Below are 26,478 nucleotides of genomic sequence, written 5' to 3' on the forward strand. Positions count from 1 at the left end.
TAATGGCTAAAGCAAGATACTTCATTGGTATTGCTCAGATAACATGTGAAATGGAAAAAATATTTTATAATTCAACTTTTGATTCCATTGTGATATTGGATTTAAATACAATACAAGAGAGCATCCCGTGATTTAAGGGATGAGATCAGATTACAACAAAAAAAAATGTTAAGATTACATCTTGCTAAAAAATTCAAATGAAAGTAATGTATAAACAAGGAGACTTCACTGTAAAGATAACCATAAATGTAAATAAATTTTTTAACATGATCACCCTCATCTATAAGACGCATCTGCTAAATGGGGCTCAACAACAGATCTACGGTGATTAGGTGAAGTAGCACACAAAAAGTGTGCAATAACATTGCACATGATCTTTCCTCACCTGATTCACCGATAATTAGTTTAGGGTTTCATAAATTTCAAGAGCATGACTATAATTTAATTGAAAAACTAAGATGGAACACTATAAAGAACTTAATCAATCTGGATTTGAGAGATGTTTGGACAAAGGCCTCCAACTTTTCAATCAAACACAATTTAAGTTTTCCTTATTTCCTTCTACTAATCATAGTAACAAATAACTACTCATCAACTTATAAATAAAAAAAACAATAAACTTTCTAAGTCTAAAGTAGCTGCTCTTTACATGTTCAGATTCACAAAGGCTTGACCACAATGGGAGTCCTCACGTAGTGCTTGCCATCAGACCAAATCAGCCTCCCAAAAGAATACTTTTTACTATTACCTCTCTTAGCTGCAATAGTCACTGTGAATTGCTTCTCTTCACCAACCTTCCCAAACTTCAAGCTTTCTGGATTCACTGACCCAGAAACGCTGGGGGGCGATTGCACGCGAACCTTGTAAGTTCCTGGTGTCCCGACATTCTTGACGGTTCTCGAGACAGAAATAGGTCCAGTAATATTGACAACACTGATCGAAGGATAGTTGAGATCTGAGAATTTGGGTACATGAGATGGGCATGAATAGGCATGCCCAATGACTTTAGAAATAGATGATTTGTTGTAACCAACTGCACAAAGGAAATCAAGATAATCTTTGGTGCCAATGTCATAAACTCGGCCCGGGTCCACGGCTCGGTTAGGTCTAACATGGCCAGCTCCATAATAAAATGGTGTTGCTTTCACTAGAGATGCATTGCGGATTGGATCCTTGATATTATCATGCTGTCTTGCTTAAAAATCCAAGAAAAAGAGACATGGTTTAGAATCTTAGATTAGACAACTAATTGTAGTTAATAAAGTATATCACAACAAGAGTATAACCCACAAGTAGGAAGTTTAGTACAAAATCTATATTTTTTTTTTGAAAGCTGCAGTTAGCTAATGCAAACGAATGTAACTTTTTTGACAATTGGCTCCAAGTAATTCATCAAGACCATTTTATAAAAAAAAGATATTCATTAACAGGAGGACTAAGTTTTCAATGTAATAATAAGTAATCAGCTCACCATTATCACTGTGAGGATTTATGCATGAGCACATGAAATCATGTTTTGAATTTTGATAGAGGTTGGTGGTCATAACATTTAAGAATACTTTTGAAAACTATTAAGAATACTTTCTTTAGCTGTTCATCTGTTTTTTCCCACCAAAAATCCATTTGTTCACTTCTTATGTATAAATCTCTGTTGCAGAACATAATTAGAGAGGACAACAAGGTCAAGCTAAATTCTTACCTGTGGTCATGATTGCAGACCTGATAGCAGCAGGGCTCCAATCAGGGTGGGCTCTCTTAAGAAGGCCAACAATGCCAGAAATATGTGGGCATGACATGGATGTTCCAGAGATTATGTTAAACTTCAGCGGCTTATCACTAGCTTCTATGGGTTGTACACCCTCACTGAAGGCTGCTAGGATGCTAACTCCAGGCGCAGTGACATCCGGCTTCAAAAGCAATCACATGACCAAGTCTAGTTGGTTAGTTTAAACATCATGGTTCATTAGTGTAGCTAGATGCACGTCATACTGATATAGCAAAAAAAGTTGGATCAATTTAACAATTCAGACCTTGAGGATCTCTGGGGTAATGGCATTGGGCCCTTGTGATGAGAAATAAGCCATAATTGGTGAATGTTTCTTGTGCAGCTTTGTGGTTGGTTTTCCAATATATGCCACAGGTGACCTGTATATGTGCCACATTAGGTGCCATGATCCAATAAAACCCCACATTTCTACATGTTCGTCTAAGGACCTCGTTATATCTCAATCCCATCATTATCAATAACAAGGATTTTAGGAGAGCAGAGTCAGCAGTGTATGATAAGCATCTGGTGAAACAATTAAAAAAATGGTAGAGTTTGTACTTTCAGTGTAATGCATTATGACATATCAAGCATATCCTTCATTAGCCAGAACAAATATGTTAGAAGAGAGACAGACAAAGTGTACGTTTGGCATCAGGTGAAACATGGCCAAGCTCAAGAATTCCTAGAGTTTGAACTTTTAGTGTAATGCTTCATGTAATCTCAAACATATGCTTCATTACCAAGAAGAGGGGTGTTAAGAGACCATTACTTTGTAGATCTGATGTAGGCAAAGAGCTTTTTGCTGTCGATGGCATCGAGATGAGAAGCTGGAAGTACATGAGGACTAGCAAAGGTGTCGAACCTGGATTCCTGATTATTGCACACTATCATACCAACACCTCCAGCCTTCTTTACCACAATGCCCTGCATTACTGTTGAAATGTCTTGATCCCTCAAGCAAACTACAATCTTTCCTCTGGTCTTCGCGGGATCAAGTGAGTCGCTCCAACACACTGCCCTGCATAATATAAAGAAGGAAAGAAGAATGAATCAAGCTACGTAAGCACAAGAAGAAAAGATCAAAATACAGTCTCTCAATTAAAAACTACGTTTGCTTAGCGTGAACAAATAAGCATACTTACGCGACACTTGGGGGCGAAGTTGCAGATTTGACATCTGATGCATTCACAAGTGAATACAACTTCTTTGGCAGATTACTCCTGGAAAGACTTAGTCCCTAAGTAGCACAAGTGATCATTAGAAGAAATTTACTACTTCAAGAGTTTATATTTATGAAACCAAGTTTTAGTGTCATGAACTCCAAGTACTATCTTAGTAAATGAGTGCCTATGCCTCTACCTAGTTTAATCATTTTAAAGCCCAACCGAGTTATTATAAACTACATATTTTACTACTACAGTACTCATGAGATTGATTCTGCTACTAGCTTGAAAAATAGCTGGAACATATACACAATTAAGGAATTTGCTCGGAGGCACACATAAGCGTTATTTTTAAAGCAACAATTATCACTCTTGGATCAAGATTCAATTCTTTGGTGCAGTAAGGTTAACTATAACTTTGCTTTAAAGATACACGCCTTGCATTAAACACAACCCCAACTTGAACTTACCATGACACTACCACCTTTGAGTAGCTTTGGATAGGAAATGTGAAGAATTGGGACACAATGGAATGAAAAGATGATAATCTCACAAAAGAATTCTAGTGTATATAAGCTCAGGTATGATAAAAAATAAATGTCACTGTCATGAATAAAATTTATTCAACGATCACAAATAAATGTATCGGTCATATTTCAATGGCTAGTGGCTAACTGTCCGATAAAGGCCATCTAAATTATTAAATTCCAACGGCCAGATAACAACTAACCCATTTAACTCAATTAATAAGTTATAAAAAGAAAACTAAAAAAAATGGATCCTTAGAAAACAAACCATGATAAAAAAAACTATCAGATTGGGTTAATAAGATTTGCAACTATGGTTTCCATATCAATAGTTATGTACCTTCATTACTACCAAATAATCTCTGTGTCAACACATTTGGTTCTATTGGAGGCATGGAACTATTGAACTGGAAATCCTAGGTTCTAACCATATAGATGTGGTCAACATGTTCTATTAAGGGCCAATCCTTGACCTTACTGATGATTTAGTGCATTGTGAGCCATTGATTTTTGAAGCCCTTAAAATGCCTGGCTATACATGCCACAAACACATGAATATAACTCATTTTTTACACAACAAATCTACAAACCTTGTAGGTTCAATATTTGCTACAATCTGCCGGGAACACTTATTCTTAAAAATAAATAAGATAAAACTTCTTGGAGTCCATGTGCTTGATCATGTTTCAACTAATACATCTATTACAGCCTACGGAAATAAAAAATTCAAGTGACATGCAATATTATGATGTAAAGTGATTTAGAAAGTGAAGGCACAGGGCTATAGGCTTGTTGCTGACCTTAAGTGTCTTGTTATTGCCGAGAAATACATAGCTGGGGAATTCCCTGTCCAGCGTGCTTGCACCAACAGTGACTATCCATGGAGCGATATTTACGACTGTGGATGCGAACAGCCCACTATTTCCGGCTGAGCAGACGGTAACAATCCCTTTGCTAACAGCATGGAAAGAGCCGATCGCAATACTGTCTACCAAGTAATCGGCAGGCAACTGACCGCCCACTGAGACAGAGAGCACGTCGACACCATCGACAATGGCAGCATCAAATGCAGCAAGTATATCAGCAGGGTAGCAGCCTTGAGACCAGCAGACCTTGTAGGTCGCTACCCGGGCTCTGGGCGAGCCACCCTTAGCAGTCCCACTGGCAAAGCCATACAAGCTCACATTGTGCACCACATTGCCCCTTGCAGTTGATAGAGTGTGGGTCCCATGGCCCTTGCTATCCCTTGGGGAGCAAAACAGGTTATATGTTCCCCCCCCCCCCCGAACAGGGCCGGTACTGAGATCTCATGTTCGAGGGTTCCAAATAGCGCCACGTATAAGATCCAGACCGGCATGTATCCCGATGTCTATCCGCATCATACTGCATCGTAATTTAGTGCCGCAGCAAAGACTTAAGTACCCTTTACCGCCATTCGCTTCCTCTTCCTCGAACATACATAAATGCCCTCCTTCTAGGAAACTGAATCATCAGTTCGTGAAAAGGACAAAACTGCCCTCCATCGTTATCGCGCCAAAACGTTCTGCAGAGTTTGCGTATGTAGCAAGCGTTATGTTGTAGGATTCAAATAGTTCAAAACAATCCATTCTCGCTCTAAGCACTCTACCAGAGATTCTTTGCTTTCATCTGGAGTCGTCAGAGCATCCTTTCCCTTTGTTCCAGAGCATCGGTTTCCGTCTTACGCGCAGTCGCAGCATAATAACCACCTTCTGTTGCGTATTAGTTGTTACCACTGCTTACTCTACAGTTGGAATATCCAAATTCCCATCGTTTCGGTGAGTTTCGTGTAAGGTTTCTTTCTTCAATCTGAAGATTGCTTCTTATACAACGATTTGTTTCTTATGAACCCAAATATTTCGACGATTTCTAATCATGATGATCGTGTAATGTGTTGTGCAAGTTAGCAATGTCTGCGCCTCATCAGATTAGAGATACCCCGTTGTTCTATGGGTTGTCTATTAGAGAAGTGATCCGCCAGTCCCATCTATCTAAGGTTTTTGAAAGATACCAAAATATACTTAAGATTGAGAACGATGAAGACAAGGAAAAAGCCTTGGAATCGTATTATGCGGAGGATTATCCATCAGATATCGAGGCTGCGGACCAAAGGAAGAACTCTGAATTACAAAAGATGCAGAACAAGGATGACGAATTGAAGGCAAAGGCAAGAAATATTGATGAGAATATAAATAGAAGTCGGAGGATTAACGCACAGGTGATAGAAAAAGGAAGAAGAATGTGGAGGAGTTTCAAAGTTATGTTAGCTATTTAGTGGATAAAACTACAGCACAATGTAAGAGGAGAGACTTAGAGCGTAGTGCAATGTGAAACAAGGCAAGGCTACTGAAGGAGGCGGAGGAGAGGCGAAGGCAAATGAATAAGGAGGAGGAAGAGAAGGAGCAAAATATTCCTCAGTATGAGGAAGAAAAGGAAAGGCGAATGAGGGAGGAGTTTGAGGAAGCTAAGGAAATGCAAAGGCAGAAGAAGGAGAATGAGGAAAAAAAGGAAAGGCAACGGAAGGAGAAGAAGGAGGAGGAAGAAAAGTAAAGAGAAAGGAAGAAGCAGAAGGAAAAATTGCAGAAAAGAAGGAAACAAGAACTGGAAGAGAAAGAAAGGCGGCGGAAGGAGAAGGAGGAGGAAGAAAAGGAAAGGGAAAGGAAGAAGCAGGAGGAGGAAGTGCAGGAAAGGGAAAGGAAGAAGCAGAAGGAAGAGGCGAAAAGGGAGAGAGAAAGGAAGCAGAAGGATGAGGAGAAAAATGAGAGAGAAATGAAGGAGAAGGAGGAGGAGGTGAAAAATGAGAGAGAAAGGATGCAGGAGGAGAAAAGGGAGAGGGAAAGGAAGTAGAAGGAGGAGGAGAAAAGAGAGAGAAAAAGGAAGCAGAAGAAGGAGGAAGATAATAGGGAGAGAGAAAGGAAGCAGAAGGAGGAGGAGAAAAGGGAGAGAGAAAGGAAGGAGAAGAAGGAGAAGGAGAATAGGGAGAGAGAAAGGAAGCAGAAGAAGGAGAAGGAGAAAAAGGAGAGAGAAAGGAAGGAGAAGGAGGATGAGAAAAGGGAGAGAGAAAGGAAGAAGGAGGAGGATGAGAAACGGGAAAGAGAAAAAAAGCAGAAGGAGCAGGCAAAAAAGGAGAGAAAAAGGAAGCAGAAGGAGGATGAGAAAAGGAAGGATAGAGAAAGGATGAAGAAGGAGGGCGAGAAAATGAAGGCGAGAGAAAGGCATGCGATGGTGGAGCCGGTAAAGATGGAGATTGAAAGGCAATTGGAGGCAGTGGACCCACCAGAAAGTCCCAGGTTGAAGAGAGAACAGGAGAAAATAGCGACCAAGGTAAATATATCCGTTCTGTCTGTAAAGATTTAATAATATGTTTAGCGATTTTGGTATAACGATTACTGTGTTAGGTATTAATATGTATATCGATTACTGTGATAGTCTGTCTGCAACCAATATTATTTATAGCGGTTAGTAGAATAATATTTATAAGTACAAATGGAACTAATTTACAATTGATAGGAATAATATGTTATTTTGTGTTACAGGGAGTTCACAAGAGAAGTAGAGCACCAGGTGAAAAGCTCGGAGGTCAGTGTCAATGACCTGTAGTTCTGTCGTGGTATGGTCAGTTGAGTGCATATCAGAAGGACCGATTACAAAATATGCACTTCGGTGGCTTTTTGGACCAACAATATTTTGAAACTTGCTGGAATACCATGACCTACCTGGTAAATAAGTGAAATGATAAGACAAACACATTCCAGTTTGATTCTTTTGAGATCACCATGACTCTAGAAGATGTGACGAGGATCACTGGCCTTAAGTGCGATGGCAGTGCTGTCCTATTACGACATTCAAACTATAACGCAAGGAAAAAATGCACGGCCCTGTTAGGAATGTCGATGAACGAATAGAGTCAATGTATTTCTGGTGGAATCAATTCCACATCAATGAAAGTCTCATTTTTTTTGTAATAAATGGGGAGGCCACTCCGCTACTTGTGCATCTGAAATAGCTGACCAAGAGTTGCACGACTTCCTTCTATATTTTTTTGGTCTTACATTATTTTCCGATTGTTCTGGTTCGAGAATAAGTTCCATGTGGCTGCAGTACCTGGCAGACTTAGACGAAGTCGACAACTATGCCTGGGGTGCCGCTATGCTCGCACACTTGTACAGTCAACTCCACCGAGCGAGTAATGGTACGAAAACAGTTGGGGGATTTTGGCCATTTGTTCAGGTATTTGTTGATTACATACTTAGTAATTGTAGACAAATCTCATTGGAGGTTGTGGTGTTACTAATAATATTGTTTTTGTTAGGCGTGGGCGTTGGAACATATTATCCCATTGCGTCCACGTTGTGGCCCTCCGATTTGTGGTTTTCCAAAGATCGGTCGCTGAGCTAGAATAAACGTCATAATTTATAATGCTAAGTCAATTTTAGATGGGCTGCAACTAAACAAGGTAAACGTTCTAAAATTGTTTACAATCGCATCAACATTTACCATTGAGTATTATAAATCATTGTAATGTTCAACATTCTTAAGTATCCATCGCTGTAGGATTGTCTTCCGTAGTACATATCATTGTTGCCATATCATGCGTAAATGAATTTTAATATATTTGTCATTCGTTATTAAAAAGAATTACCAATGTACAGGTTTTGTGGAGACCTTATGGAGATGGGGAGGACGATGATGAAGACGTTGTTGCGGAGGCTGCTAGATTGTCTGACCGCGATTTGTGGCTATTATGCAATTTTGAAGCTGAGTTGCAGCAAGGTAGTCGAGTTCTCCTAGTCTATCCCAAATAAGCCTTTAGAAGTGAGAAGGAAGATGAATAGTGGTGGGGGCAGGAACGTGAATTGGCGCGATCGCTACAGGGATGAATTATTAAATTGGAACTCAGGTGGTTTCCCTGCCGTATCGTATGATCATGAAGGATGACAATTTGATCCCTTCTATTTCGAAAGGTATTGGGAACCAATGCGGCGAAATCAGAAGATTGAAAAAATTGTGCTCCCAACTGCCCCTTCTCATGTTGCAGCCCAGCCTCTACAACCAAAACGTCGTCTCTCTCTGGTTACCACGACTAGTCCCTCAGTAAAAAAACGCGAGGAAGAGTGAACACTTGCTCTAAAAGAGAACATTGTCTCTGCCGCAAGGTTCGAAGTTATGGAGAGGGAGAATAAGAAATTAAGGGCATGTGAACACCCCAAATTTTCCAAAAAATCCAAAAATGACCTTTTTTGCCCCTGACTCCATCTTCTGAGAAAATCAAAGCTAAAATTCAATCATTCTTCAGATTTTCTGGATTGAATTCCATATTGATATATTCAAAATCAACTTCGGATCCGAATCCAATACTTTAAATCCATATTTCCTCAAAATCCGGATCAAAAACCCATTTCTGAGGAAATTTTCTCAAAATAGCTTTTAATTTCTCAGAAAAACTCCCTTTTGTAAATATTTTTGCAAAAACACAAAAAATTAGTTTTAATCTTTTATTTTCTCAAATCTTAGGACTTTTACTTAAAAATACAAAAAAATTGGAAAAATAACACCAAAAACCAAAAATTGGGAAAATTTCAAGAAAAACGAATGAGTTTGAGACTTTTAAAAATCGATATTTTGCTAAAAGCCTCAGGAGCCCCCTCTTTGTAAATTTTCGAAATAACAAGGGGCCCCTTCTGCAAAACAGGTTTTTTTTTAGGGTTTTCTTTTTACCCTTCATAAGGAAGGAGATGGGAGAAGAGCGCAGCCGCCTCTCCCGAAACCCTCTTCGTCGCCCAAGCCCTCCATGGCCGACCTCCCTCCACCCTCCATCACGAAATCGTTGGGTCTCTCTCCACCCTCCATCATGAAACCGCTGGGTCTCTCTCCACCCTCCATCACGAAATTGCCATCTTCACCCTTCATTTCTAACCTCCTCTTCCTGAATCTTCCCTGCTCCTCCTTAAAAGGGGATTCAAGGAAACCCTAAGGACCACCGCGTTTCACCCCAGCACCCCTCTCCTCTTCGATCACCCATTTTTTACCTCTCCATACGCATCTCCTTTCCTCTTCTTCTTCTTCTCCCTTCTCTCCTTGGGAGCCTCCCCTCTGAGCTATTGGAGGAGCCGCAACTTCCTCCTTCAGAACTCCTGCCGTTAGAATAACTTGCTGTGGTTGCGGCAGCAGCGCAACATCAACCACTCCTGCTATAAATTGCGCGAGGTTTGAAGAAGCATCTGAAGAGACTCAATGCTCTGAAACATTGGATGCTTGACAAGTTGGGAGGAGCATTTCCAGCTAAAGGAGGCCGATTGCAGCAACATCACGACCATCGGAAGATATCCAGGGCAGAATAAATAAGAGAATTACTTTGCATCCCTCGAAACTTCAATGGCATTCTGAAGCAGCGATAATCTGCAGCCTTCCTCCAGATTCCTCTGACGCTATATCATCTCGGTACTCTCATCAGTCTTCATCGGGGTTATATCCTTCAAAAATTTCTGTAAACAAGGTAAGAATCCCTCTCTCTCGCTTTGCTTTTGGATTCTTCTCCTTTTGGGTTTTATTTAGAGCACTACCCTGGTGTCAGTTTTGCATATAGCAAACGCTGATCCATGTACATGGTGCTATATCAAAAGAGAATCTATGGATTCCGACATTTTTATAATTGTAAAATCTTCTCCTGGATCGTTCTTTTCTTTTTTTTTATTTTTTTGTTTTCTCTGCAATTTACGATCCATCTTTGCAAGATTTCCTGTTAAGGATACGTTCATATTGCTGCAAATGGGGTTTATCTGTGTGGATGTAAGCGTGATAGAATTGGCCTTGTTCTACTCCTGGTGTTGTAAATCATGTTCCTGTGTGAGTATTATTGCAGGATTTGAAATTTTCCGTGGATGTCCCAGTATAACCTCTGCAGTGTATGGTTAGGATATTTGCATGATCTTAGTCTGGCCATTCATTTGACCTTATTTCTTTTAGTAACATTTTTTAACCAAAGAAAAAGGAAACTCGTCAAGGTGGTGAGTCCTGCCTCCAAAGGGGGACGAAATTTCATAATGTCACTAGTGATACTTTCAATTACTATTGCATGAATATCGTGACTTGATTACATTTTTTTTTTATGTTCCTTATAACCTCTATCTGCTGCTGAAAACTCATGTTGATTTGTTCCATTCATCATTGCTATATTGGATATCATTTTTTTTTTTTTACTGTTGGTTCATGAGAATCGGTTAACAATTCCCTCTAACATCTTCCCCTTTGCGGCATCTTATACATTGATGGTTGTTTCTTGTCTACATCTTATTTTGATCTCTTAACTATGCCTTGTTCTATTCATGTTATAAATCCCGTTTTACCTTATGTTGAATTTAGTGGAATCTTTCCCTGCGGGAGATCTGGGACCAGATCCAGGTGAGTTGAATATCACGTTTGAATCATCAGTTATATACTGTACATGGTTATGCTGTGTTTCGTATATCAACCCCTTTTTGATAGCTTCATACTGTCAGATTTGATAGTTTTATACTGTCAGATCCAAGATAATGAGTGTATCCATCCTTTGATGGTAAATAAGAAGAGGGGAATAAGATACCACCTTGACTTCCACTACAAATCTGAGTATATTTGTCTCCATTCTTTTGGCTCCTAGTAATTACGCATGTCAATACCAGTTGATAATTACAGAATCTGCAGATACTTGTAGCAGCATCCAAGGTATTGTTCTTGACGAAGAGCTACGAGTTCCTTTCCATCTTCCGTAGATCGGTAAGACAAATTTATCTCTCAGTTTGGTATGATAGATAATTTTTTTTTTTAGATCTATGCTCTTCAGAATATTTTTTTTTAGCTAACAAGCGTATTAATCTTTTATCTCTATTCGCATTTCATCTCTTAGTATGTAGATTTTATCTTGCATTTTGAAACTGGAATCCTTAAGATAAATTGTGCAATCATTCTGTGTCACCTTGGATTCTTGTTTGATTGGATAAATTGAATTTACTGAGTAGCATCTTTAACTTATCCATATTAGTGTAGTTTCTAAACTGATTTGGGATGTTAACGTGGATGGAATCTCTCTATTGTACTGTTCATTTTTAAACCATATATCCTGCTAAATATGTTTCTGCGACATCGAAATGGCAATCATTTCTGTCATGCTGTGTTAGATCGGAGTCTGGAGTTGTTGCTTTCCTTTTCTTTGAAAAGTGGGTTCAGGATCAGGACTGAGGATTGATCCTCTGTTGAAACTGTTCATGGTAACTTGTTTATTGGAATTCAACATCAATTAGATCTCAATGCCATCGGCACTCCCCTGTTTCAATTTTTTTTTTTTTTCTTTTTCTCTTCTTACAGTAGTTCAGCCCGAATTACTATGGCTCTGTGTCCTTTGCATATTATGTCAATTCTTGAATTACTGTGGTTTTGGGCCTGCCATAACAGTTTATTTCAACTGTGGTGGCAATGAGCCCTTCACAGCAGTCCCTTTGAACTGCTGTGACCTTTTACACCTCATAACAACTCACCTAGAACTGTTATCACCCCTGATATCTGTCACAATAGTTCATCTTGAACTACTATATCTTTCATATCCATGGTTACTCATCGTGAACTATCATGGTGGTGCCCTTTCACAGTAGTTCGCAATGAACTACTGTGGCCTTCTATCTCCATAGTAGTCCATCAAGAATTACTATGGCTATGGTCTTTCACGGTGGTTTATCATAGACTACTGTGGTTCCCATCTTCATGGTAGTTCATCACAAACTAGTATGGCTGTTGCCTTTCACAGTGGGTCACCTTGAGCCATTGTGACCTTTGCCTTCTACAGCAGCCATGGATTGCAACAATCCCTACACCATTTACACTGTCATCTGTATCGGCTGCATCTACATTGTTTTCATTTACCATAACATTTCATAACATTTCCTATCTATTTCCTTATGACATTTTTGTGGTGGCTTCATTAACATCACATCTCCCTCATCATTATATGCATCCCTCATTAGGCATAAGCTCCCCCACTATCTTATGTATAACATTTTAGCGGTACATATTCATCTTTCCCATTAGCCTATGCATGGCGTTGAGGTGTTACCTGTGCACTTTCCTATTACATCACATATTGTATTTAGGTTTTCCCACCAGTTTATGCACTGCATTCAGACATTCCATGTGTATATTCAGTTTGGTGTAGGAATATTAATTTGTAGAGGTATAGTCATATGTCCCCTATTCTATACATGGCATTTTACATTGTGTTAACTCCATTTTGCAGGAAACATGTAAAAGATATCATTATTTGGGATTGTACATTTGATTTTATCCATTGTAATAGTTAGGTTGGAATAAGAATTTACATTTCTTGCTTTAGGTAAAATGAATGAGCATCATAGAATACCATGAATTGTTTACTCCATGCATTTTTTTCTTTATTTCTCAAATTCTCACAATGGTGAAACACGAATGGCACGTGCACCATTTCATAAAAGGTAAGTTAATTCTAAGTTGATGACTTACACCAACGGCCATAGTCGGGGTGTAAACAAGACTTAGTATTCTTATCTTTTATGAAATAATACTGGATCCACACTGGATCCTCTTTCAAAAATCATCATATTCTTCAAATATTTTTACCTTTTATCAGAGTTTAACTTAGAATTAATTCAATATATATACCAATGGCCATAGTCAGGGTATATTGAGAGTTAATTCCATTCTAAACTCTATAAAAGCACAAAAATGTGTTTCATTCTTCACTGGAATTTAAATATAGATTATTATATAATACATTCAATGACCATAGTCAAGGATGTATTATATCTTCAATCTTATTTTAATTCATCTGAGGAATGGAATAGCTTTTTAAATTCTATTTCAAAGTTATTTAAAGTTCATTCATCATATAGGATAGAATTGCATCATATTTTCAAAACTTCCTTTTCAAAATCCCAAGTGATTCTTCTTCTTAAAATCAAATCTTATCCAAATTTTAATGCTATCTCATTTTTCATATTCAAAAATTCAATTTCAAAGTCCAATATTGCTTTGAAATTCCAAAATCATCTGATATTCAAACTTCAATCAAATTCGAAATTCAAATTAACTTTGAAGTTATCTTTTGGATTTCAAATCAATTTCATCTCCTTATCCTCAATCAATGTTTAGATTTGAAATCTCAAGCTTTAAATTTGGGTTTCTAAAACCCGGATCCATTTCCAAGGTCCTAGTTGGACTTCTCAAAATCCAAATCCAAAAACAAATCCTAGTCTCAAACTTGGATCCAGATTTCCAGGTATGAACTCCATTCCACTTTGGATCTCCCATCACAGATCCGAATTCCATCTAGGATCCAAACTCTTATTCCACTTTGGATCTCCAATCACAGGTCCAAAATTCATCAAGGATCCAGATCCTCGTTCTACCATCCAGATCCCAAAACCAATTCTCAAGATCCAGAATCCAACCCTACTTTGGGTCTCAAATTCAGATCCAAAATCCAACTCTTAAGATCCAGAATCCAATTCTACCATTGGATCTCAGATTCAGATTCAAATTCCAATTCTTAGGATCCAGAATCCAACCCTACTTTGGATCTCAGATTCAGATCCAAGATCCAATTCTTAGGATCTAGAATCCAATCCTACATTGGATCTCAGACTTCAGACCCAAATCCATTCTAGGATCCAGAACCCAATTCTATTTTTGGATCTCAGATTTCAGATCCAATTCCATCTTAGAATCCAGAGTCCAATCTTATCTTGGATCTCAGATTTCAGATCCAAATACCATCTCGTATTCCAAATCTTAAAACCAATCCCCTTCAAAATTCCAAATCCAAAATTCCATTTAAATTCCAATTCTTAAAGCCAATTCCATTTCTTTCAGACCAAGTCCCTATTTCGAATCCTAAAAATCAATTCAAAACTCTATCCAGAACTTGGATTCGGATTTCATCTTGAAAATCCAACTTCTACAAATCTCATTTCTTAAATTTCTTTAGATTTCCCATATTCAAAAGTGGAATTCAATTCCATTCCAGATATTCGTCCAAGTTCAAAATTCTAAATTCAAAGTCCATTTATGACTATGAAAAATTTCCTTCACTCTCTTTTTATTACAAAACTTCAAGGTTAACCTCCAAATTCCAGATTTATCTTCCCAAACTCCTGATCATTCTAAAAACTTAGAACTTTAATCTTAAGTTCTAAGTTAGGAATCATTTTCTTCACTTTATCAATTTCACTTGGAAATTTTTTCAAAACATTTTCAAAAGGAGCATACATCTTTGCATTTGCACAAGCATGATCCATTGTGCATTTAGATTTAGGATAAACACTTAGATAAATTCTTTGCAAAGCAAAAGGCATAAAACTCGACCCTTGGTTCGATTACCCCTGGTAAAGGCGCCAGGAACGGTCGAACCTCGTACCGACGAGCGGATCCCGTCTCCCGATTTTTTCCCGCAAATATTTCAAAAACGGAGGCGAGTCATTTCAAATATTTTTAAAATTAAGGTCAAGTGAGACCCGCAAAAGAGTTCCTCTTCTCTTCTCTTCTTTCCTTTTCCTTCTCTCTTTCTTTTCCGTTCTTTTATCTTTTCTCCCTTCAAAAAGGAGGAAAATAAAAGGTTGGAAAGGAAAAGAGAAGGAAGAGAGAGAACATTACGAGAGGAAAAATTTTGCGATGATCACAGGTTTGGCGACCGTGATGGGACTCGTCTTCGTCCGGTTGAATCTATGCCTTTTCTTTTGCTTCGACATTATCTAAGTCTTTATTCTTCATATGTCAGCTTCATTTCCATGCAAACCCTAGGAAGCCTAGATTCTGTCCTAAAGCTGACACCATTGCATATAGGATTTAAGTATGGTTTGGTAGGACCATATTGAGGAGATTATTCCATGATCACATTAGACTTAGGTCTGAAATACAACTCTCCTCAATTTTAGGGATTGAATGCAAACAATGTATGCAAGTGTATGCTTCTCTTCATTTTAAAATCTATCTCTTTAGGACTTGCATTAGAGCCATCTGATTTCTTGCATGTTGAGCATATTTTAAAAACCTCCTTACCTACATTGTCCCGGTCTTCATGTTGCTGGGCTGTCTCACTGAACCATAGTTCGGGAGAGAGCCTCACAACTGGGCCACTTATTTGGGTTCGCGCCCCCCTACCACGTACCTAAGGGCCATAGTCTGAGGTATATCGGTAGGTGCTCAAGGATGTTGGGAAGCCATTACCTTAGAACCGGAGAAATATTTCTATGCCACGTACTTCGAGCTTCGGCTTGAGTATATCGGCGTATCTTGATTGGAATCAGATGATCTGAACCCTAGAGTTAGGATTAAGGTCCTATCAGCCATTTCAAAACATTGCATTTAGAGTCAGCTTTAGGGAGTACTGTTTGTGCATCTTTTGTACATTTGTGATTGTATGATATTGTATATTCCTTATATTTCCTAACAACCCTGGGTATATATTATTCAAAATTTCCTCTTTGTTTTCAAAACCCAGGTGTGTTTTTCCTTTCTTCTCTTATTTTCTTCAAATTCTTTTGATCCTGCCTGCAATTCTTCAAAATTTTAAAACTTTGAAATTCTTTTCTATATTCTATTTCTTACCCTCATTTACAATAAAACATCTTTTGTCAGGAGATGTCCTTTTCGAAATTAATCTTTTTGTTCATATTTTACTTTTTCAGAAAAACAATGCGGTTGTCGCAAATTTTGGGTGACAACCCGATCCCTCGTAATGGGATGTTTTCATTGTCAAATTGTGATTTCTTCCTTTATTAAAATTTCCTTCCTAGATCTTTTCTAAAAAACCCCCCATTTTATTCACAGTGAAAACGTCAACGTTTCATCATGGTTCAAACGAGAGCGAGGAGAAGGGAAGCTCAACAGCATAATGACAGCGAAGTAGAAGAGATAAACTCTTCCAGATTGTCCCGAAAACATGATTCAGATGAGAATGGTGTTGACCCGGCAATGTATAAGATCTTTCAAAAAATGATGGCAAAGATGATGTCTGAACAAGGAGGGGCAAGTTCAAAAAAGACATCCTCTAAGAGCAAGACCAAGAGAAAGCCAGTGAAGAAGCATGTCAGGATCAACAAGAAGAGGGTCCAGCAGGACAGCACATCTGAGGGCACGGAATCAGCAGATGAGGATTCTGAAGAAGAGCAGTTCGTATTCGTCCCGAAACATCTGCGACAAGTCAAGAAGGTGGCAGAGGAACCTGAATCAGTCAACAAGCCTAAAGATGGAGTCCCGGCAGAAGACTCAGTTCAAATATTGACGAAGATGGTCAAAGACCTGCAGACTCGAGATAAGGGAAAGAGAGTATATACCAGGCAAGACTTCTACCTTGGTTTAGATGGGGACAACAGCTTGGAAGATCTCCCTCAAAAATTTATTAAGTTCGATGGGTCCGGCAACCCAAAGGCCCATCTCGCAATGTTCTTTGCCGAATGTGCCAGGTTCAGTGAAGACAATCGGGCCCTTTTCTTATGCTTTCCTCGCAGTTTGGAGGGCGTCGCAGCTAAGTGGTATGCAGAGCACATCAACCCTGTCGAGCTGCGTGATTTTGATAAAGTTGTCAACCTGTTTGTAGAGAGATTCATGTTCAATACTGAGGCACCGCCAACCCTCAATCACTTATGCAATTTGAGGCAGGATGACAACGAAAAGGCCATAGATTTCATCCGTAGGTGGAGAGATACTTGCAACAAGATGAGAACCCCCGTCTCAGAGGAACATGCCCTTCAACTCATCCTCAATAACTTCTCTCAACCTCTGAAAAGCCTCATTTTCCCATACCCTTCCAAAACATTTATTGAGTTGACTGAGCGAGCTGAATGGCTTGAAATGGGAATAGATAACGGAGTCTATGATGGCACCACTCTGGCAAGGGGCAATCAAGATGCAAAGAAGAAAGCCCATTTCACTCTTTCCGCTGGTCCCTCATCCGACAACAAAGGTAACAAGGATGATCATGTCAGTAATTCAGAAGGATTCAGAGGTCAAAAGGGAAGGTCTTCCAACAACAATAAGCCTTCCCAACCTAATTCTCAGCAGCGAGAAAAGAATCAGGAAAAATCAAAGCGCAAGGATTGGAGTTCTGACCGCGAATTCACCCCTTTAGAGCAGACACTCGATGAAGTTCTGGAATATATGCTGACAAAGAATATGATTCGTCTGCCAAAAGCTGGCGATCCTTCAGTAGTCTTGGGCAGCTTCAAGGAACAGTTCTGTAAGTATCATCGAGCAATGGGGCACGACACAGAGCACTGCTTCGTTCTGAAAAATATCGTCCAGGACTGCATCGATAAACACCTTCTGATAGAGGAGAAAACTGAAGAGCAGCCCGCCGCCCTGACTTAACCTTTTTCAGAAGGCCGATGACACTAGAGCCTTTTCTGTTATCCTCCATTTTCTTTCCTGTAAGGGCAAGTCAGCCCGAGTCTTTTTACGACCTCCCGTTCAAGGATGCTTGTAAATATTTCAGTCTTTACTATCAATTTTGCTTATAAGTGCAATGACAATTTCCTTCCTATCTTTGAGGTTCAATTCTTATTTCTTTTTTTTTTTTTTTGCTATATTGGGGCATTAAAAATTTCTTTTTCAAAAATTTGGGACAATCCTGACATCATTCATGAGAGAAATGATATTACCTATGAGGGTCTTTCAAAAATCATGAAAATTTTAGTTTAAATATTTTATTACAACCTTTTTCAAAGATCAACCCTTGTGTTGATCATATTTTTCTACAAATTGATTTCAAATCATTGCATTTCAAAGATCAACCCTTGCGTTGATCATATTTTTCTGAAAATTGATTTTGAATTATTGCATTCCAAATATCAACCCTCGTGTTGATCATATTTTTCAACAAATTGATTTCAAGACATTGCATTTCAAAGATCAACCCTTATGTTGATCTCATTTCCTAAAAATTGATTTTCATTACATTCAAACATCAACCCTGGTGTTGATCACATTTTGATTTCGAATCATCACATTTCAAAAGAACAATCCCTTATGTTGATCTCATTTTCCAAAATTTGATTTCATTTCATTCAAAGATCAATCCCTTATGTTGATCTCATTTTCCAAAAAATTTGATTTCATTTCATTCAAAGATCAATCCCCTGTGTTGATCTCATTTTCCAAAAATTTGATTTCATTCAAAAATCAACCCTTATGTTGATCGTATTTTCTAAAAAATTAATTTCAAATCATTACATCCAAATATCAACCCTCGTGTTGATCATATTTTCTAAAAATTGGTTTCCAAATCATTGCTTCAAAAAAAAAAAAAAAAAGTTAACCCTCATGATGATCTCTCATGAATGATCCCCTTTCAAAGATTAGCTCTCGCAGATAATCTTTCTTTCCAAAAAATGTTTTTCTCATATTCTTCTCTCATTTTTCACATGCAGGAGGATCAAATCCTTCTCAACTTTTTCATTTATCAAATCTTCTTTTCAGTTTTTATCAGTTTTATTTATCTTTATTAAAAATTTATTTTATTCATTCATTTTTTAATTCTTCTTGTCAAATTCTTATCTCAAAAAAATCACCCTTTCAGGATAAGGGATAAACCTGATGCCTCCTTTCAATGAGGTATTATTTTTATTACTTTCTCCTCCCTTTCAGGTTAAGGGATAAACCTGAAAACCTCATCCTACGAGGTCCTTATTTCTTCAAAACAAGGAAAAAGTTTTGAATGTCTTTCCACCTCTTTTAAAGCTTCATTAATCTCTGCCAAATCTCTTCTTTATCAAATTTTCAAGCTTTGCTGATTCTTTTGATTCTTTATCAAACCTTTTATCAATTCTTGCTAAAATTTTATTTCTGCCCCATTCAGGATAAGGGTTTAATCCTGAAAACCAGGCCACATACAACTTAACTATGATGGTCTATTTCAATCCACAAGTTGAATCCTTTCTCTAGGTTGAATTCCTATAGAATCAAAAGCCCATAGGTCGAACCCCTGTCAAACCAATAGGACTCGTAGGTTACATCCCTTCTCAAACCAAAATTCTTTCTTAACCCCTTGATCTTTAGGCTGAACCCCTACTGATCAGCGAGCTTTAGGTTGAAGTCCTACTGATTCACAGTCCTTAGGTTGAAATCCTTTAGGACCATTTCCTTCGATCTCTAGGCTGAACCCCTACTGATCAGCGAACTTTAGGTTGAAGTCCTACTGATTCGCAGTCCTTAGGTTGAAATCCTTTAGGACCTTTCCTTCCGATCTTTAGGCTGAACCCCTACTGATCAGCGAGCTTTAGGTTGAAGTCCTACTGATTCGCAGTCCTTAGGTTGAAATCCTTTAGGACCATTTCTTCCAATCTTTAGGCTGAACCCCTACTGATCAGCGAGCTTTAGGTTGAAGTCCTACTGATTCGCAGTCCTTAGGTTGAAATCCTTTAGGACCATTTCTTTCGATCTTTAGGCTGAACCCCTACCGATCAGCGAGCTTTAGGTTGAAATCCTATTGATTCACAGTCCTTAGGTTGAAATCCTTTAGGACCATTCCATCCCTCAATCTTTAGGTTGAACCCCTATTGATCAGCGAGCTTTAGGTCGAACACCTACCGCTTCGCAGTCCTTAGGTTAAAATCCTTCAGGACCTTTTCTTTCTGTCTTTAGGCTGAACTCCTACTGATTCGCGATCTTCACGTCAAACTCCTACTAATTCGCAGTTCTCATTTTAAGTTCCCTTCAGATCATTCATAAGTCAGTCTATAGGTTGAATTCCTACTAATCCATATTCTTTTTACGGTTCTTAGGCTGAATTCCTATCGAACCACATTCATCTTTCAAGAAGTAAACCTGTAGGATGAATTCCTACCAATCTATATTCTTTTGCAGTTCTTAGGTTGCACTCCTACTAAACCAGAATTCAGTTTTCCAAATCTTAATCTATAGGTTGAATTCCTACTAACCCATGTTCTTTTTTTCGGTTCTTAGGCTGAATTCCTATCGAACCACATTCATTCTTCAAAAAGCAAATCTGTAGTTTGAATTCCTACTAACATGTATTCTTTTGCAGTTCTTAGGTTGAATTCCTATTGAACAAAATTCATTTTTTTTTTTTTTAGGCTGAATTCCTACTGATCTATATTCTTTTGTTGAAATCCCATTAAACCAAAATTCATTTTTCAAAAATCCAATTTATAGATTGAATTCCTACTAATCCATATTTCTTTTGTTGTTCTTAGGCTGAAATCCTATTAAACCATATTCATTCTTTTGAAAATACAGTCTATAGATAAATTCTTATTAGTCACAAATTCTTTTACAAAATTCTTGGGTTGAAATTCCTATTAAATTAAAATTCATGTTTTTCCAAAATTTCAATCTGTAGGATGAATCCCTACGGATTCAATATTCTTTACAACTCTTAGGTTGAGTCCCTGTTGAGCCAATGTTGTGTGATAAAGCCAGTATTTTCATGTTATTTCCTCCAAAATTTCAGCTAAAGGATGTATCAAAATCTATATTGAGTGATTATTTCACGAGAAATTCATGAAAAATTTGCCAATTTGCTAAAAACATTTTGTTGATTCTAAATATTCTTACTACACAAAAAGAATTTCCTTAGATTACCTCCTGTATTTCCTTCCAAGAAGGTGAAACTCTTTGCGAAAAAGAGGTAAAATTCAAATCTTTTCCTGTTGATCAACCAAAAGGATGTAAGAAATATCCTCGATATAATCAATGAAAGAAATCTTCAATGATATTGAAAAGCCAGAAGTGAATTTATATTGATCTTGGCTATGGCGCATGTTTTAAAATGACTTTCTGGCAATCAGGTAGTGGAAATATCTTGAGCTATAAGAAGAATCCACTCAACCCAATATCTTCTCATTTTCGTTTAAAAGTTGCAATCAAATATCCGCAAAAGGGATCTCTCAATTGTCGTCAAGATGAAGGCGAATTAAGCGAGTAGACCCCCGGGGCCAAAGAAGATTTGAAACATCTCCAAGATGACGGAATTTGTGACGGATCCTTCCAGGGAAAGTTCGGATCACCGTTAAGATGAAGGCGAGTGTGATGAACCTACCGACAAACCCTAAAAGATATTTGATTCCAGCTATTATCTAAAGACCTTTTTAGCCAACATCATCAATAGAATCCCTGAGATAAAAGAAGGATCAGAACATCTCCAAGATGAAGGAGTTTGTGACGTCCCCTTCCCTGAAAAAGAGAGAAAAGTCAGGACCCATCCAAATGAAGGATGATGAGAAAAATCGAGAAAGCCCAATGACTCAAAAAGAGTGCAAAAAGATTATTGTGGGAAAACACCCAGATATCAAACTGCCAAAGTTGCCAGAAGTCATATTTTCTCATGCAAAATTCTTTTATCAATATCTTTTCATTACTTGCTTTTATGAAATTAAGAATATTTCTTCTATTCTCATATCAGGGAAATGGATAACTTCCTTGAAGAAGATCATCAACGCTAAAATTTTGAATCTGACTCTTAGAACTGAGGAGTTAATCTCATTGGAGGAAATACTTTAGGTAAAAGAGGAAATATCTTTGCACATGCATGCACATTTTCAAACATTTGAATCAGCTACGATTTTATCTTATTGGCAAAACTTTCTAGCTATTCCAAGAATTAAATAAACATTCAAATATTCATTTTGATGCAACCTAGCGTTGTTTGTATTTCCCAAAAAAGAGTTGCCTCAGAAGAAGTATTTCCTCCTGTCCCATCACGGTTTTCTCATTAACGAATTCCGTATGGATGACCCACTCAGGACAAGGGTCAAACCTGAACCATTTGCGAAAGATTCTTTGATTTCAAAAGCTATTTCAGTCTCACCAATGAGACGCCCAATTTCTTCCCCTTTTCAAAAGCTTTAGGGACTCTATATTTCCTCCTTTCGCGAAAACCCCTCTCGGATTTGTTCGTCCAAATTCCGAAGGTCCCATCGTGCTTTCTCCATTTTTTTTGAGAAACTTGTATGGTAGATTTCCCCCACTCAGGATAAGGGTTAAACCTGAACCATTTGCGAAAGATTCTTTGATTTCAAAAGCTATTTCAGTCTCAACAACGAGACGCCCAATTTCTTCCCATTTTCAAAGCTTTGGAGACTCTATATTTCCTCCTTTCGCGAAAACCCCTCTCGGATTTGTTCGTCCAAATTCTGAAGGTCCCATCGTGCTTTCTCCATTTTTTTTTGAGAAACCTGTATGGTAGATTTCCCCCACTCAGGATAAGGGTTAAACCTGAACCATTTGCGAAAGATTCTTTGATTTCAAAAGCTATTTCAGTCTCAACAACGAGACGCCCAATTTCTTCCCATTTTCAAAGCTTTGGAGACTCTATATTTCCTCCTTTCGCAGAAACCCCTCTCAGATTTGTTCGTCCAAATTCTGAAGGTCCCATCGTGCTTTCTCCATATTTGAAAAACCCATATGGTAGATTTCCTATCTAGATTAAGAGTTAACCCGGAACCTCGCTCCGCGAGGTATCTTCCTTGCAGGTTTGGGTTAAACCTGAGTCACATTCCAATGAGATTCCTCGTTTTTGACGAGATTGTTTTCTTCCAGTCCCACCATGGTTCTTCCCATCAAGGAACCCTTGCTTCATATATTCCTCCAAGAAAGGATCATACTCGAGCTTCATTTCACAAGGCCTTTTCCAAAATGTCCCATCAAGGTCCTCATGTATTCCTTTCCTCATTTCCAAATTTATTTTTGATATATCTTCGTCCTATCCAGGTTAAGGGCTAAACCTGAATCATTCCAAAAAGAGTATCTTGTCTCACCCATGAGACCTGATCAAAATTTTCATTTCCCACCATTTCAGAATTTTCATCTAAAGTCCCACCACGATTTCCTCATTTTCTACTCAATCATATCATCTTCGAGGATTTCATCTCCCCAAAACCATTCAGGATAAGGTTTCAAAGCCTGAAAAACCATATTTCCAAAATAATTATTCCACACCCAGTTCAGATCTGCTGACTGGGGCATTTTCAAAATTTGGAGTGTTATCTTTGCCACTAAGCTCGGCTTTCAACCGGCTTAGTAGCAAAGAGGGGCATCTGTGAACACCCCAAATTTTCCAAAAAAATCCAAAAATGACCTTTTTTGCCCCTGACTCCATCTTCTGAGAAAATCAAAGCTAAAATTCAATCATTCTTCAGATTTTCTGGATTGAATTCCATATTGATATATTCAAAATCAACTTCGGATCCGAATCCAATACTTTAAATCCATATTTCCTCAAAATCCGAATCAAAAACCCATTTCTGAGGAAATTTTCTCAAAATAGCTTTTAATTTCTCAGAAAAACTCCCTTTTGTAAATATTTTTGCAAAAACACAAAAAATTAGTTTTAATCTTTTATTTTCTCAAATCTTAGGACTTTTACTTAAAAATACAAAAAAATTGGAAAAATAACACCAAAAACCAAAAATTGGGAAAATTTCAAGAAAAACGAATGAGTTTGAGACTTTTAAAAATCGATATTTTGCTAAAAGCCTCAGGAGCCCCCTCTTTGTAAATTTTCGAAATAACAAGGGGCCCCTTCTGCAAAACAGGTTTTTTTTTTAGGGTTTTCTTTTTACCCTTCGTAAGGAAGGAGATGGGAGAAGAGCGCAGCCGCCTCTCCCGAAACCCTCTTCGTCGCCCAAGCCCTCCATGGCCGACCTCCCTCCACCCTCCATCACGAAACCGTTGGGTCTCTCTCCACCCTCCATCATGAAACCGCTGGGTCTCTCTCCACCCTCCATCACGAAACCGCCATCTTCACCCTTCATTTCTAACCTCCTCTTCCTGAATCTTCCCTGCTCCTCCTTAAAAGGGGATTCAAGGAAACCCTAAGGACCACCGCGTTTCACCCCAGCACCCCTCTCCTCTTCGATCACCCATTTTTTACCTCTCCATACGCATCTCCTTTCCTCTTCTTCTTCTTCTCCCTTCTCTCCCTGGGAGCCTCCCCTCTGAGCTATTGGAGGAGCCGCAACTTCCTCCTTCAGAACTCCTGCCGTTAGAATAACTTGCTGTGGTTGCGGCAGCAGCGCAACATCAACCACTCCTGCTATAAATTGCGCGAGGTTTGAAGAAGCATCTGAAGAGACTCAATGCTCTGAAACATTGGATGCTTGACAAGTTGGGAGGAGCATTTCCAGCTAAAGGAGGCCGATTGCAGCAACATCACGACCATCAGAAGATATCCAGGGCAGAATAAATAAGAGAATTACTTTGCATCCCTCGAAACTTCAATGGCATTCTGAAGCAGCGATAATCTGCAGCCTTCCTCCAGATTCCTCTGACGCTATATCATCTCGGTACTCTCATCAGTCTTCATCGGGGTTATATCCTTCAAAAATTTCTGCAAACAAGGTAAGAATCCCTCTCTCTCGCTTTGCTTTTGGATTCTTTTCCTTTTGGGTTTTATTTAGAGCACTACCCTGGTGTCAGTTTTGCATATAGCAAACGCTGATCCATGTACATGGTGCTATATCAAAAGAGAATCTATGGATTCCGACATTTTTATAATTGTAAAATCTTCTCCTGGATCGTTCTTTTCTTTTTTTTTATTTTTTTGTTTTCTCTGCAATTTACGATCCATCTTTGCAAGATTTCCTGTTAAGGATACGTTCATATTGCTGCAAATGGGGTTTATCTGTGTGGATGTAAGCGTGATAGAATTGGCCTTGTTCTACTCCTGGTGTTGTAAATCATGTTCCTGTGTGAGTATTATTGCAGGATTTGAAATTTTCCGTGGATGTCCCAGTATAACCTCTGCAGTGTATGGTTAGGATATTTGCATGATCTTAGTCTGGCCATTCATTTGACCTTATTTCTTTTAGTAACATTTTTTAACCAAAGAAAAAGGAAACTCGTCAAGGTGGTGAGTCCTGCCTCCAAAGGGGGACGAAATTTCATAATGTCACTAGTGATACTTTCAATTACTATTGCATGAATATCGTGGCTTGATTACATTTTTTTTTTATGTTCCTTATAACCTCTATCTGCTGCTGAAAACTCATGTTGATTTGTTCCATTCATCATTGCTATATTGGATATCATTTTTTTTTTTTTACTGTTGGTTTATGAGAATCGGTTAACAATTCCCTCTAACATCTTCCCCTTTGCGGCATCTTATACATTGATGGTTGTTTCTTGTCTACATCTTATTTTGATCTCTTAACTATGCCTTGTTCTATTCATGTTATAAATCCCGTTTTACCTTATGTTGAATTTAGTGGAATCTTTCCCTGCGGGAGATCTGGGACCAGATCCAGGTGAGTTGAATATCACGTTTGAATCATCAGTTATATACTGTACATGGTTATGCTGTGTTTCGTATATCAACCCCTTTTTGATAGCTTTATACTGTCAGATTTGATAGTTTTATACTGTCAGATCCAAGATAATGAGTGTATCCATCCTTTGATGGTAAATAAGAAGAGGGGAATAAGATACCACCTTGACTTCCACTACAAATCTGAGTATATTTGTCTCCATTCTTTTGGCTCCTAGTAATTACGCATGTCAATACCAGTTGATAATTACAGAATCTGCAGATACTTGTAGCAGCATCCAAGGTATTGTTCTTGACGAAGAGCTACGAGTTCCTTTCCATCTTCCCTAGATCGGTAAGACAAATTTATCTCTCAGTTTGGTATGATAGATAATTTTTTTTTTTTTAGATCTATGCTCTTCAGAATATTTTTTTTTAGCTAACAAGCGCATTAATCTTTTATCTCTATTCGCATTTCATCTCTTAGTATGTAGATTTTATCTTGCATTTTGAAACTGGAATCCTTAAGATAAATTGTGCAATCATTCTGTGTCACCTTGGATTCTTGTTTGATTGGATAAATTGAATTTACTGAGTAGCATCTTTAACTTATCCATATTAGTGTAGTTTCTAAACTGATTTGGGATGTTAACGTGGATGGAATCTCTCTATTGTACTGTTCATTTTTAAACCATATATCCTGCTAAATATGTTTCTGCGACATCGAAATGGCAATCATTT

General features: G+C 38.2%; 1 protein-coding gene across 1 annotated transcript in view; it reads right to left on the reverse strand.

The window, feature by feature from the left end:
* Positions 1-643: 643 nt before the first annotated feature.
* LOC149818339 (subtilisin-like protease SBT5.3) overlaps positions 644-26,478 on the reverse strand; it is a 72,060-nt gene continuing 46,225 nt past the window's right edge. The window contains exons 9-14 of the mRNA XM_089986200.1: positions 4,259-4,697; positions 2,911-3,005; positions 2,538-2,786; positions 2,031-2,145; positions 1,700-1,907; positions 644-1,195 (exon numbers count right to left, since the gene is read on the reverse strand). Coding sequence (XP_089842326.1) covers positions 660-1,195; positions 1,700-1,907; positions 2,031-2,145; positions 2,538-2,786; positions 2,911-3,005; positions 4,259-4,697 — 1,642 coding nt within the window. The 3' untranslated portion in view covers positions 644-659. The remainder of the gene's footprint in view (positions 1,196-1,699; positions 1,908-2,030; positions 2,146-2,537; positions 2,787-2,910; positions 3,006-4,258; positions 4,698-26,478) is intronic.

Source organism: Nuphar pumila, chromosome 13, assembly GCF_984573655.1.
Source record: "Nuphar pumila chromosome 13, dmNupPumi1.hap1.1, whole genome shotgun sequence".
Classification (NCBI taxonomy): Eukaryota; Viridiplantae; Streptophyta; class Magnoliopsida; order Nymphaeales; family Nymphaeaceae; genus Nuphar; species Nuphar pumila.